This window comes from Adiantum capillus-veneris, chromosome 3 (genome assembly GCF_014529385.1).
Source record: "Adiantum capillus-veneris isolate H3 chromosome 3, ASM1452938v2, whole genome shotgun sequence".
NCBI lineage: Eukaryota > Viridiplantae > Streptophyta > Polypodiopsida > Polypodiales > Pteridaceae > Adiantum > Adiantum capillus-veneris.
The window spans coordinates 13146323-13160814 of NC_140933.1; the positions used below are offsets into that span (position 1 = coordinate 13146323).

Consider the following 14492-nt stretch of genomic DNA (forward strand, 5'->3'; position numbering starts at 1 on the left):
TGTTGTATCTAGTAAATAAACCTTGTTCCACGGGAAGAATTACACGATGGTTGTTAATTCTCCTTGAGTTTGACTTTACCGTTGTGGTGAGACTTGGTAAAAGACATGTCATGGTGGATCATTTGTCTCTCCCCCAATGGTGAAGCCCCTATTGGAGTCGATGATGAGTTTCTCGATACTTCTCTATTCCTAGTCAAAACCATACCTGAATGGAGTGAGAAGATTGTGAACTTTCTAGTTAATGGTTTTCCACCCAAAGAGCTTCGTAAAGACATAGCTCAAAAACTGTTAAAAGAATGTGAACCTTACTCTCTCATTGCAGGAACTCTCTACAGGCTAGGGAAGGATGATATTCTTAGACGTTGTGCCCGTGAGGATGAGTATTTATACATACTGCAAGAAGCCCACATGGGTATAGCTGGAGGACATTTCTCAGGGGATCTAACACCTAGAAAGGTGTTGCAATCAGGCTATTGGTGGCCTACCTTATTCAAAGATGCATCACTTTTTGCAAAAGGATGTGATGAATGCCAACGTTACAAGATCACACAACAAAAGGATAGGATGCCCTTACATCCTGTTAAAGTGACTCAACCATTTGAAAAATAGGGTTTGGACTTTGTAGGCCCAATTAGTCCGGTAGCTCGTAGCACTCAATCTATATATATTATCGTTGCCACTGACTATGTGACAAAGTGGGCGGAAGGCGGGGCGACACGTAAAGCCGATGCGAGGTCAACTGCTAAGTTTCTCTTTGAGAACATTATTACAAGATTTGGTTGTCCCTTTGAGATTGTGAGTGACAATGGTACTCATTTTATAAATGGAGTAATAAAAGAACTCACTACCAACTTTATGATAGCTCACCATAAGTCCACACCTTATTATCCACAAGCAAATGGCCAAGCTGAGAGCACCAACAAGACCTTAATCTCTATCTTGACCAAAACGGTGAAAGCTCATCGCACAGATTGGGATTTAAAGCTTACATCAGCTCTATGGGCTTATCTTACTACGTACAAAGTTGCCATTAACTGCACACCATTTAAGATGGTGTATGGCCAAGAAGCCGTTATGCCATGGGAGTTTGTCGTTCCTAGTCTTCGAGTAGCTTCTCAAGAAGATTGGGATGGTAACCCCTTAGTTGAACGATTATATATCCTTGAAAGGCTAGATGAAGAGAGGCAATTAGCTGTGCAAAATGCACTTGTGGAGAAAGATAGGAGGAAGAAATGGTTTGACCATCATCTAAAGAACAAAGATATCAATGTTGGTGATAAAGTCCTTATATATGGAGTGCGTAGCGAAAATAAAAAGTTGAAATATGCAGGAAAAGGACCATATAGAGTATGTGAGATCACCCCACAAGGAACCATTTGTGTGGAGACTCTTGATGGAGTTGAAACCATTGGATTCCTCAATGGGAGCAAATTTAAAAGATACTATGACCCTTTAAGCCAAGAGGAGCTACGTGCAATCCATCCAAAAAAGACAGCCAAGGCACAAACAGAATTGAAGAAGATATAAGCTCAAGCTGAGGCTAAGGAGCGATAACAACGCATAAGACAAAAAACGAGAGACTAACCTTGAAGTCACACATGCATTCCATGTTGAAACTGACAAGGATTGGTTGGACTCTGACACACCTCTACGATACCCTATTGAGCTAAACAGCGCCTATGGAAAAGTGCTATATAACGCTTTATTGGACACGGGTGCTAAATATAATTTGCTATCAGATGGGATGTGGTGTCAGTTAGGAAAGCCACCTCTATCTGAGAGTATTATCCAAGTCAAGGGTGTCAACAAGAAAAAAACTTAGGTTTTTGGAGTGTGGCACACTTTTGTCAGTTATGACGATGGGGTTGTAGCTCAAGACTTTTTGGTCATGCCTGCTGGAACTATGGAGGGTAATATAAACCTAGGACGCGTGTGGATGATAGCCACCAAATGCACTATTGATTGGGGGACAAGGAGTGTCACAACACAGAAACCAACTCTTAGACCTGCCACTCAAGACATAGTCCCTGAGATATTGCCTCTTAAGGAAATAAAGCCCAAAACATTGCATGTCAAAGAGGTTGAACCATATGTAACCATAGCCCAACTCTCTAGAGCTTCAACTAATGTAGTTGAAATAGAGCTTGAGACACTAAAAAACTATTGGAAGCCCAACGCTACTATGAAGGAAATGATCAAATCTGGGTGCCAAAATGTAAATTGTGCTCTTACTTGTCACCGGGCGCATGTGAGCTCAATCCTGTGGCTCCAAAATAAATTGAAGATCGCGAAAAAGAAAAAATCACGGAATGCTACACACCTGCCCAAGAGTTAGTTTTGGTACTAAAGAAAGAACGATTTGTTCCACCTAGCTTAGGAACATCGAAATCAAATGAAGCTTCTTACTCTTTGTGTAGTTCCTATACGAAAATAGAAGCTTCAAGACAACCTCCACCTACCATTGTACATATCCATACAAGCAAGAAAGAGTTTGCACCTCCCGTTGTAAATTCACCACCTACAATAATGTTGCAAATAAAATCATGGGAGAGTACCCTACCACCCTTGCAACAAGATGAAACGCATAGGGTGATCAAAAACTATTGGTTAAAGCCTTCATCTATAACAACTTGGAACAACTGGTTTCAAAGGGTGACGACATCATTCCAAAAGGTATGATCTACCCAAGGAAGGGGGGAGTGTTTGCTAACATCCATCATTCACTTGCTTCCCTCTTAACCTTCCTCCCTGACCTTTTAATCTCCAATCTTCGGGAATGTATATATAAAGCCTTATACTCAAAAAACAAGATTAAAAAGTAAAAGAGCAAGAGCCATAACACAAAATCATAAAAACACATTATGCACAAGAACACGACCCTTGTAATATTTACACTCTAACCATCATCTATTTGCGTGTACAGATATGGCTAGTATGCTAGAGTCATCCACTCCTGCCTTGGGTGAGAGGTATCCTCATTACTTTTCACAAATGTTTCACATGGTCTTTCCGGTGCTTGCTTGTGAATGGATTTCGTAGGTACGCTAGCATGTGAGAGGAATTTCGAGGAGTTAGAATGGCTTATATGTCTCTTGACCACGACTAGACGTTAGAGATCTTCTCTTAACACGACTAGTCATAATCACTTGTCTAGGTTCAAAAATCAAGCAGTCCGATTAAGCTAGTTTGACCAAGCTAGACGTTAGAGATCTTCTCTTAATACCATGGGGAATGCCTTCTTAATAATCAATGGTTACTTAGGTTCTTAATCCGATTTAGGCAGCATTGTGTGAAATATACTAGGGCTTTCTAGTGGGTTTAGTCCCTATTGACCTTTAGCTTAAGTATTATAAAGGGAGTTTACTAGTGTGATGAGCCTGGGGAGGGTAACAATGTTATATGACCCCCCAAAGTTACAAAAGCAAACTGTTGAAAACGAATAAACAAAAAATCGAAGTGCCACAATGTAAAATCTTAAGCTGAAAGAGAAACCTCGGCTTGATTTAGTACTCCACTCACATGTATCGCCTATGGTACTAGAGCCCTAGAGGTTCCCAGTGTGGGAGCTTTTCCTTTAAAAGCAAAAAACCCAAGGCATACAAAATAAGCACACACATCAAAAGTAAATCAATGAGAAAAGACTTTTGGGCGGTCAAAGTAAAGGTAATCAGTCAGGCGATGATTTCATGAGAAATTCCTTTTATCGTAGCTTAACTACAAGGTCTTCTAGGTATAGCCTCTAGTCAGCACTCGGACATGAAATACTTGGCTCTCGCGATTAAACAACTTAATTGACCAGAGAAAATTAAGAAGCTTACCCATGGTATTAATAGTCGATCTTTAGTGCCTTTCGGCCGTTATAACAAATGGTTTAGAATTATGCTACCAATCAATTTGTTTGCCTAAAATTGCATATACTTTTTAATTATATATGAGAATGCAATTACTGTGCCAATGTTGTTTAATTTTGCAGTGACTGAAGAAGGCTAAGGACATTCATTTCAAATTCTCTGAATCCACCTCAATGAATGAGCTTCAACTCAATAGCTTCCGAAGACGGAATCTACATCAGAAAGGGGGGCATGTTAACCCTCACGGCTCACGGACACCCTATCACCTACGACGGACGTTGTAGTATTTACTTGGTAGAATCAGGTACCGGGCTTGTCGGTCCAATAGGAAAAGGATAAGAGTGATCGCCGATGAGAGATGCACTCTAACTGGAACATTCAAGGGATTAGTTGGCTAAGCATGGGCGCACAAGTGTGAATGGGGCGAGCTCATATAAAAGTCAACTAAACCTACAATTCACTCATTCTCTCATTTGTGCAATTGAAGAGTGCTCTTGGTCCATCTCCATCTTCTTCTTCTTTATCTCCTTGTGTGTGTGTGTGTGTGTGTGTGTGTGTGTGAGACAAAGAGAGTGCAATCGAGCATTGTGGCGGCGCGGCGGTTGAGCGCGGCGTAGCGGCGTCTCCCTCTTCTTCGCAGCGAGGAATGCTCCACGACAGCAAGCGTAGAGCGGTGAGTGACACACCATCGCCATCTTTGAGCTTACTAGTTGAAGCTTGTTGTGTGCTTGGAGCCATTTGTGGCTCGCACACAGTGTATCGGCAAGTTCCTTGCATTGACACGTGTGACATACGCGCACACAACCATTCAATAATCTTTATTAAATCACATAGATTACATTGAGTAGGTGGTCCCTTATGTGTGTTTTTCATCCATCTAGGACTTTGGGCAAGTGAAATGGCGTGATGTCCCATCCCATTCCGCCTTCCAAAAACCATTTTACTAATCTGTTGTAGGACAAAAAGAAGCCTAGAAGGCTCAAAAAGTGATATGTTTTCATAGCACTACGTGATATCAGTTGAAAACATGGAAAAGATGCATTGTGGAAGATTAATGAATACCTCAGTCGCATTTTTTACTAGCCAAAATTTATTCACCTGAAGTCCTGTAAGTTTTTCACTGCTATACATTTTTCTTCGCAAATGCTATTGAAATCAGTGAGAATGAGATTGAGACAGGCAGTGATTATATTTGTGGCATGTAACATAATACAATTGGAGGCATCCGAAATCCACTTGAACTTGTGCTTGTGACTCTTATGTGTGTGGGGGAGAGAGAGAGAGAGAGAGAGAGAGAGAGAGAGAAACATTTGGAAAGAAAAACAATCCCCGCCCCCGCCCCCCCCCCCCCCTCCCTCCCCTTGTTGCGCTTTCCCTTTCTAACTCCGAAGGCAAAAATTTTGCGGAGAAATCTTATTTGCCGACACCTCTGAGGCATTTTCCTTTGGAAAACATCCCTCGATTCCGTTTCATGACATACCTATATACCTCCTACATATGCAAAAAACCTATTCGAGAATTTTCTCCATGATGTACATCCAAGATAGTTAGCCATGGCAGTGGCTTCTATGCGAGATGATATGAAGGTAACCACGAGGAAAGTACAAGAAAAACCTTTGGTGTTTTTGAAAGGAACGTTGCTTGATAGACCCCGCCTTTCCCATTGCTTGATAGACCCCACCTTTCCCATTATATGTCGGTCATAATACAAACTTGATCTCCTTTTTCCCCTCCTTTGAAGTTAAAAGATAGCCACAAAAAGGTACAAAATATACCTTTGGTGTTTCCGAAAGGAGCGTTGCTCAACAGAACCTTTTTTCTTCACTATGTGCCGGTCACAATACAAACTTGATCTCCTTTTTTTTCTCCCCTTTGCAGGTAAAATATAACATTAGGAGAGGTTCAATGGCCACAATAGCTCCGTAAAGCAACATTTCAACCAAAAGTAATCATTCGTGTCATCACAATTTTGCCATGCACATTGAGCGAGACGGGTCGCCTGAGCTTCCCCCACACGTGGCAGCTTTTGCTTCATTGGTAATGCTGGTGGGTTTGCAGGGCTCTGACAAGACTACTTGAGTCCTCTCGACAGTTAGCCATACAAGGAGATACAACATGCTGGTATGGGGAAATGACTGTCACAATATCATAACCAATGATCTCAAATGAAACTAGCCAACTATGTGTAAATTGGACGGTGTAAACTCGAAGTGAACTAACTATTACAAGACATTGGGCCTCCGGCCAGCCCTTGTGTGTGCCGATTCGTTCAGAACAGGCGCATTCGATATGCTCAAACAAAACTGGGTTTTCCTTACTTTGGAAGCTACACAGAGGCAGACCCCACCAAGGTTGCCCAAGCAGGAGTGCAGAAGTTTAGAGATGAGGGCTCTTGTGATCGTATGGTCACTTGGCAGAAGTTGTAAGCCCCAATCTGCTCGTACTTGTCATGGATGGCAGCATAGGTCAATCAGCATATGGGCACGTGCTAGCTTTTAGGCGAAGTGTTCCTGTGGGTGTGGTGATCGTCACCCAAGATGGACGGCACCCGTGCCAAAGGTGGTGGCGCCTTGAGCGCAGTAGCCACCACCGAGGGCCCCATAATCTTTGTTGGAACAGGGGAGCACATGGATCAATTTGTACCCTTTGATGCTAAGCACTTTGTGGATCACCTGCTAGGTGGGGGAGATTGGCATGGCCCTGTCCACAAATTGGTTAATGCTGCAGACGATGATGATCATGCTGAGCTGGACCTCCCACGCTTCGATCGTGGTTTTACTTTGCGTGCCATGCACAAGGTGTACCAGTACTTGCTGCGAATGGGGCCTTTCAACGATCTGGCTTTGCTGCTTCCTGCACACAAGGAACTCAGCACAAAATTCTCAGCGTTGGGCAGTGCTGCAATTCAGGTTCATGATCATCATGATTCAATGACCGCCGTAGAACTAGACAGCACAGACATTTCCAAGTTATTGCTCTTGCAATCCTCAAGAATACAAAGGATTGCCCGGGGATCTGTTCTGTGCAGGACATGTTGGAAGAGTTCAAGCAACTCTGCAAATTCTTCAAATCCTGTAAGAAAGGAAGCAATAACATATTGGCCCAGTACATGGCCATGTCTAGCTGAAATAAAGGAGACATGTCATCGAGGGCACGGAACACAAACGATCGTGCACTGCTTGGAGGCATACTTCGTAGTAGCAGTAGACAGATCGTAAGAGATTCAAAAGACAGATCTTGAGATGTAGTATGTCTCCACCACACAAGCTCGTACTCTTCTCAGAGCATTAATGAAGAAAATGCACTATCATCAAGAATAGTTGGCCTTCAAGTTCTTAATGGACTCCGCTGTAATTAAGTTTACAACATGTACAGGTTACTTTGCTAATAATACAGTATGCCTGTAACAGTGTTTTCAAGATGGGGAGGTTTTCGAAGTTAAGAATCAGGCCAAGAACCGGCCTTCATTTACATTTATGTTGTTGCATCTTTTATCCAATGGCACTACCTCCGCATCCTTTCTCAATTACAAGGGTATTCACTAAAACAAGCAGTCACAAACACACCAACAGCGTCTAGCAGATGACCAGCACCAATCTCCCAAAAAAACAATTCATCTTTGACGACTCTCTGAAAGTTTTCCCCTGATTCTCCTCCCAAATCCTTCAGCCAAACCCAGATACCATCTTCTCTAGGGTTGCCATCATCTGTCTGAGAGTCTCCATGATACTGGATATGACCCTCTACCATATCAAAGATCAAAAGTTCGCCCAAAGTATCTGCAAATCCAATAAATCGACCACACGGCGACAATGAGCTGAAAAACATGTGCTCATGCCTATAATTTGTGAATGGAATGTACAACCTACAGTACAGAGTCTGCAATCTGGGTATATTGCACACACACGTAGAGCACTCTTGTCTGTACCCCTCGTATTCATGTATAAGGATTTAAGGAATGGGTTATTTGCAGGCCAAAAAACAACCAGGACAAAAACCTCCGAGAAGACATCAGCTCACCCATCTGCAAATTGAAAATCTGCAAGCAACTGTGAACATTGTCAAAATCGTCTTGTAGTGGCTTGGTTAATTCTTCAGCAATTTGTCAGTTGACCAATATGTAGCCAGCCGGGCCAAATGGCAACCTTAACACCAAGCTGGACTCAGAGCAAATGAGCTGCGCTGACCTTGTCGCATATACCAGCGTACTTTGCCATGCTCCATAAACCACTGGCAGATCTTTACAGTACCATAAGTCACAAATTCTGAGGTTTGGATGTAGAGTCAACAGCAATAGTGCCCCTCACTTCCATGTTGCCTGATACACCGTTTGATGATAATGATGCTGAGGGTATAAGTGACACTAGGATGTGGAAGTGGGGCGCTATTGATGTTGACTATGCCACAGATGAAGAGGAGGCCACAAATGAAGATGACAGTTCCACAGATGAAGAGGAAGAGAGCAGCACAAGTGAAGATAGTACATTGTCCAAAGAGAGTGTGCCCTCTACTTTCACTCATGATGACTAGTCTGTGTCCTGCCTTGAAGCTAGGAAAATCTAGCATAGTTCAATCTCCTCCATTTGCGGCGGGAATCTGTAGTTCTTCAAACCTGCTCTCCACGCATAGAAGAGTGTGCATATATGCCTCCAATGCGCTTTGGTACTACCTGACAAAGCAGACGTAAACATAAGCTGGTCCAAGCTACAGTTTCTAGGAAAACAGGTAGGGTTGAAGGAGTACGCAAGATTCTTCCACAAGCATTCATCTGTGTCCAACAAGTCTCTCCATCTTCTACACGCAGAAGCAACCTGAAGCAAAGGAGGAACGCCATAGGCGGTCCCAAGACAACAGAAGATCCCCAGTAATGTGCGAACTTCCATTGAAACTGCAGAAGATCGGGGGGCTGCAGAGAGGGGAGCGAATCAAGATCAATGCTCCCGGGATATATAGCCTGGGACAGTACAGAGAGCTGCGTGAACTTCCATTGAAACTGCAGAAGATCGAGGGGCTGCAGAGAGGGTAATCGAACATCGCTCCCGGTATGTAAGCTCACGCGATTCGCCGGAGGAGGCGGGGGGCTAGCTCAAGGGATAAAGCTCGAAGAGTCACGCCTTAGAGAAAGAATGGTATAGTTTGGGCATAAAAAGTGAATTTCATATAAAACTGCAATTAAAAATCCGGATGCCCGCACAACTAAGAATAGGTGACTTGCTTAAATCTAAAGAACCAGGTAAAGACAAGTATGATGGCATAAAAACTAGTGCAGTTCTCTTTACAAAAAGTCCCTCCATTTTACGATACGCCAGTTCCAGAGGGAAATACTTCCTTTTCGAACCCTCAAGCACAGCCCAAGGATTGGGTGTTTTTTCTTCTTTTCTGTCATTTTTCAAAGTTTATGATTTTGCCTTGCATTTTAAAGATTATTCCACTATACCATTACAACGCGTTGTGATTGGCTCGGTATGACGCAGAAGGGGAACCAACAATAGCACTACGACTACAAGGTCAGGCCCAATGATTTCTCTATCTATCACTAAGGAAAGCAAGCAAGCCAGCTTTCCCCTCCGGTCGGCGGCAGTTTAGCAAGCGCGCTTTCAAATGGATGATGTTAAGGCTACAAGTGGATGCAAGGGGCAATTTAACTGCACAACCTAGCCACTATAGATGGCCCCTTTAACACAACCATGCCGAAGCGGAGTGATCTTTTTTGCACACAAACAAACATAATCATTACATTACTATAAGTCTCAAGTCTGGGTGTAGCAGGACTTGAACCTGCGACCATTAGATTAAAAGCCCAATGCTCTACCAACTGAGCTATGCACCCAAATGTTATTGCATTATTATTGCTATTAATTAGCAATGAAATAGATTTCTATGTAGTAATTAAACAAAAAAGAACAACTTTGGCTTGAGCATATCACGATGGCATTATAGTAGTATACATAAATGAATGTTATCTAGGTAACTATCGCCAAGATTCCTTAGCCTCATTTGCTTCATGTCAACCATTAATACCGAAACAACAATTTTGCCAATACAATAGCCAAAATTTCAACAATGGCTTAGTAATGTTTTATAATAACTATGTAGCGGGGTCCCCATTCTTGTTTCGGATTAGCTCAGTCGGTAGAGCAGTGGATTGTTAATCCATGGGTCGCAAGTTCGAGTCTTGCATCCGGAGAAAATAACTAAAACACCGTGTAAAGTTTTTAATTTCATGCACGGTTCTAAATGAGCGGAAAGATCGAAAATCTCCTTTTCGACTCTGACTCTCCTACACCAGTCGTTGCTTTTTTTTTGTTACTTCTAAAGTAGCAGCTCCTTAAGTGATTCTTTGGCTTAATTTTCCTACATTTCCCTAACAAGTGGCATATGGTAGTAGGATTATTGGCCACTTCTAACATAATATTAAAAAACAAAATTGCCGTTACTCAAATAAGCCAAATTATATCTATTATGATTGGAGTATTTGTTGCAGACCCGGAGGTTATGCAAGTATAATAACTCATACGTTTATTTATATACTTATGCACCTAGGAACTAAAGCTTTAACTTAACTGCTCTATGCCAACACCGTCTGTAAGGACCAGACAGTATTGCTTCCCCTCTGGGGTTCGGCTTTAGGCCAATTCTGGATCTCCTCTACCATCTTGCCTTTGTTTTTTGCCTTTCTTTCCTTCTCTTTCTCTTCTATTCCTGAAAAAGAAGCAAAAGCAGTTGTTTCATCACATCAGGAGGTTGGATTGTTTTTGGCTCGAGAAGACGCAAGGCAATGGAGTTTTGCTTCAAGTTCTTCGTTTAAAAGCACTATAGCACTTATGTTCCTCTTAATGGGAATAAAACATTTTCATGTTTTGACGGCTTCACCCTTTCTTCCTGGGCTTTCTGTAGCATGACATCTCATTCGGCTAGAGATTTTCTAGCTTGACAACCACATCACTCTTAATTTAACTTTTTACGGCTACTTAATTTAAATGTGAAACATGGTCGTATCTCATTCGGCTAGAGACTTTATTGCCTGATATCTCATTCGGCTAGAGACTTTATTGCCTGATATCTCATTCGGTTAGAGAATAAATTGCCAGATATCTCATTCGGTTAGAGAATAAATTGCCAGATATCTCATTCAGCTAGAGAATAAATGGCTTGTTGCTCTTTCTACTAGAGAATAAACAGTGGAAACTTATAAAATAATTACTATTAACCATGATTTACTCTTCTTTTATCCCAAAAGCTTCTTATATTATGCAGTTTAAACGCTGCAATTACTATTACGATCGTATTGATTTACGGCCCATTTACCCTCCAACACAAATCTATAGCTATTCCCTGCATCTTACAAAAATGTATTACTCTAACCATAGCTATTCCTTGCATCTTACTAAAATGTATTACTCTAACTATACTTTTAACCCCAATTTAAGTGTTTTTAAACCTTATAATTGTTTAAAAATACATTTTATTAAAAAAAGAAACTTAAAAACAAAACAAACAACAAAGCTTTAAAATAGGCGTGTGTTATAAGGTGGAATAGGATAGATCAATAAGCACTAATGCTATATTACATGAGGCTGCTCAAGGTGCGGTAGCCCAAAGGAAAATTACCTTTCGAATTCCCAAAACAAACAACAAAGCTTTAAAATAGGCGTGTGTTATAAGGTGGAATAGGATAGATCAATAAGCACTAATGCTATATTACATGAGGCTGCTCAAGGTGCGGTAGCCCAAAGGAAAATTACCTATATTACATGAGGCTACTCAAGGTGCGGTAGCCCAAAGGAAAATTACCTTTCGAATTCCCAAACCAAAATACCCTTCAAATTTCAAATATTCCCAAAATACCCAGTATTTTTGTCAAAGATTCCCAAAATGCTCCTCAAATTTTTCGAAATACCTCTGGTTGTGAGATTAATTCTCCAAACATAAAAATGTTTGTAGCTTTTCGTAATAAGACTGATTGCCTATCAATAAACTAGAATTTGAGTTGGTTATGTAAACTTCGGAGATGAATTGCGTCATTATTTTTTAACATAATTGTCCTTTGTTGCGAGGTGATTTGAGACAAATTACATGCTAAGCACTCAAAAACGGATCTCAATTGTCAAAAAAGAATAAAGATTAGAAAATCTTAAACAATCCAACCAAAATAGATACAAGGGTATTGGTCCCGCATGCCTGACCACCAACACAATGGTGTAGGATGGTGCAAGCACTTTTTAGGCCACATGGCTTCCCTAGATTCCTTTCTCCATAATAGAGTAGCATAGATATTTGAAATTGGAGGGTGAGATAACCTACAAATTTTTAAAACTTTCATTCTAAAACCCTTTAAACGTGGACAATTAATCTTAACAAATTTTTATTTGTAGGTTTTCGTTTATTCAACACCGTTGTGGATGCTCTCTCTCTCTCTCTCTCTCTCTCTCTCTCTCTCTCTCTCTCTCTCACACACACACACACACACACACACACACACTCGCTCGCTCAAAATTTTTCGCTTCAACGATACTTTCGCTCCCCTTCTTTGCTAGCTTAAGTAACATTGTGCAGCTTCTCAGGCTTTTGCTCCTTCTTACCGATGCTTTTGCTCCCACTTCTTGCCAACAAATTTTTTGGGAGATTTAGCACCTTGCGGGAGACGAGATGGGCTGCCACTTGGCAACTTGAATCTCCTCCCCCAAAAGAGGATCGATCTGTGTGCAGGGCCTTGGAATTCAAATTAATTATGGTCGTGCTGGCCAGAAACCGCATAGCACTATTGTGGTGTTGCTCACAAAAACCATAGAAAGAGGAGTCAAACGTAGGATTCGGTCGTGCTAACCCCCTCCAATCTCCGAGAGAGAAATGAAATGAAATGTTATATTAACGTCTTCGAAAGGCCAAAATGACCTATGAGACCAAAAAGCTACAATTGGTGAATCTGATATCATGTATGAGTACGGAAATTACAAAGAACTAACACTAAAACACTAAGGAAATGAATTGGAAACTGATTTGGAGTTGAGATGAGATATAAGGGGAGGGGTTGGTTGGTTCAAACGAAATATCTCATTGGTCGTTGTCGAATCTCATCAACCCCCTCCGTGGTTAGTACTCTGGTTGGGCGTATTGCATGTCGAGCTAGAGTGATCTATATCTTCTGCTGCTGTAGCCTTCGTCCGATGGTGGGAGACCCGCCGTGGTCGCGGGCATTTGGATCTGTCTAGCTCAATGGCTCCGTCAAGCAACGCACCTCTAGTGTGGGTGGCCTGTGAGATATGTTGTGATGACTGCTCCTCTGGCTCTCCCCTGGCTGGTGTAAAGAAATATGTGATTCGTCTCTGAGACTATCTCTCCCCTGATGTCCTCAGCAAGCTCTCCCTAAATCTGCGCAGCTCTAGCAAGAATAATCCGAGAGGCCGATCCTCGTATCTCATGACTCTAGAAAATGGTCTGAAACCTTCTCTGAACGGGCAATGGAAGCAGTCGCGTATCGCATAATACGCCGGGCAATGACATGTGTAGTGCAACTCTGTCTCTGGCTCTAAGATACATAGGTGACATATCCTGGCCCTGCTTTGGTACCCTCAAAATCGATCAGTCTCGATATGGAGCTGATATGAGAATGTGCGTATCTACCCAATAGCGCATCGTACCCCATGAGATAAGTGTGTATCCATGTATGCAGGCCTAGTCACAAAACCTTCCTCCGTGAGTTGGAGGCCATCTTCGTGCCAAACTCTTGGGTCGGTTGTATCCATGTGCTCCTAGTATCTAGCTGAATCAGATCCGGCCTATGAGGCTTGTGATCTCTGTCCATGTGAGGGACAAGGAGGGTGCATCCACGGAGTATTGAAACGGAGGCAATCTATCCATGTTGAAACCATGTGACTGAAACCATGTTGTCATTTGTCCATACCAACAAGGTTGTATTGCCTTGTAGTGCTAGTTGTCGAGATGACTCAAGGGCAAGCCGAGCGTATCTGTCTGTAACATTTAATGGCCTAAAAACTTGTGTGTAGCGGAAATTAGCATGAACATAGTGGGCATTTCATTAGAATAGAATCCTAATGAGAATTACAAGAGTGCTTGGGTGGAGAGAGCAACAAAAAGCATAACACCTAGTTAGATAGCATGAACAATACTTTCAAAAGAGAGAGAAATTAAGGTATTGACAACAGCTGAGGACCGGATTTGCATGGAGCCGGTCCCCCCTCCAAAAGGCTTTGTATTATGGTTTCTCCCATCAAGAGAGACATTGTACAATACAATTCTTTGTGTTCCTTCAAGACTAGCTAGTGCAATGAAGATGAAAGCTTCCTGCACTAAGAAAAACACTTAGCAAACACAACATCAATTATCCCGGTCTCATAGCCAAGACCTCACACACCTTCAAAGATGGTGAGAGCTAGCAGGGTATGAGAGTAGATTGAGCGGAAGGAGTATTCTTACGAGAAAGATGTACATCTCCTCACATAATCACTCATATTAGCATAGCTTAGCTTAGTAATTAGCATGGTAGAGGAGATGAGCATGCATTGAAGCTTGGCTCTTGGTTGGATTTGCATCACAAAGCCAAGAGTTGTTGGTGTAGGCCTCCCTTCTCACAAGCTTGGAGTAGGTGGTAAGCTTTCCATTAAAGCTTGAGAAGGAGAG

At 42.0% G+C, this 14492-nt stretch overlaps 2 protein-coding genes and 1 non-coding gene across 3 annotated transcripts; 2 read left to right on the top strand and 1 right to left on the bottom strand.

Annotated features, from left to right (window-relative positions):
* Positions 1 to 5226: 5226 nt before the first annotated feature.
* Positions 5227 to 7373, top strand: LOC147460520 (signal recognition particle subunit SRP54 2-like). The gene has a single exon (XM_086507884.1). It carries the CDS (start codon positions 6389 to 6391, stop codon positions 7067 to 7069), a length of 681 nt encoding a protein of 226 aa, XP_086364010.1. The 5' UTR covers positions 5227 to 6388; the 3' UTR covers positions 7070 to 7373.
* A 301-nt stretch (positions 7374 to 7674) lies between these two features.
* LOC147460521 (uncharacterized) lies at positions 7675 to 8962 on the top strand. The gene has a single exon (XM_086507885.1). The coding sequence runs from the start codon at positions 8163 to 8165 to the stop codon at positions 8379 to 8381; it is 219 nt and encodes a 72-aa protein (XP_086364011.1). The 5' UTR covers positions 7675 to 8162; the 3' UTR covers positions 8382 to 8962.
* A 646-nt stretch (positions 8963 to 9608) lies between these two features.
* TRNAK-UUU (transfer RNA lysine (anticodon UUU)) lies at positions 9609 to 9681 on the bottom strand. The gene has a single exon. It is a non-coding gene; the product is annotated as a tRNA-Lys (tRNA).
* Between the last annotated feature and the right edge of the window lie 4811 nt (positions 9682 to 14492).

Coding starts and splice junctions, on each gene's coding strand:
- LOC147460520 (XM_086507884.1), top strand. CDS start 6,389: ATGGACGGCACCCGTGCCAAAGGTGGTGGCGCCTTGAGCGCAGTAGCC.
- LOC147460521 (XM_086507885.1), top strand. CDS start 8,163: ATGTTGCCTGATACACCGTTTGATGATAATGATGCTGAGGGTATAAGT.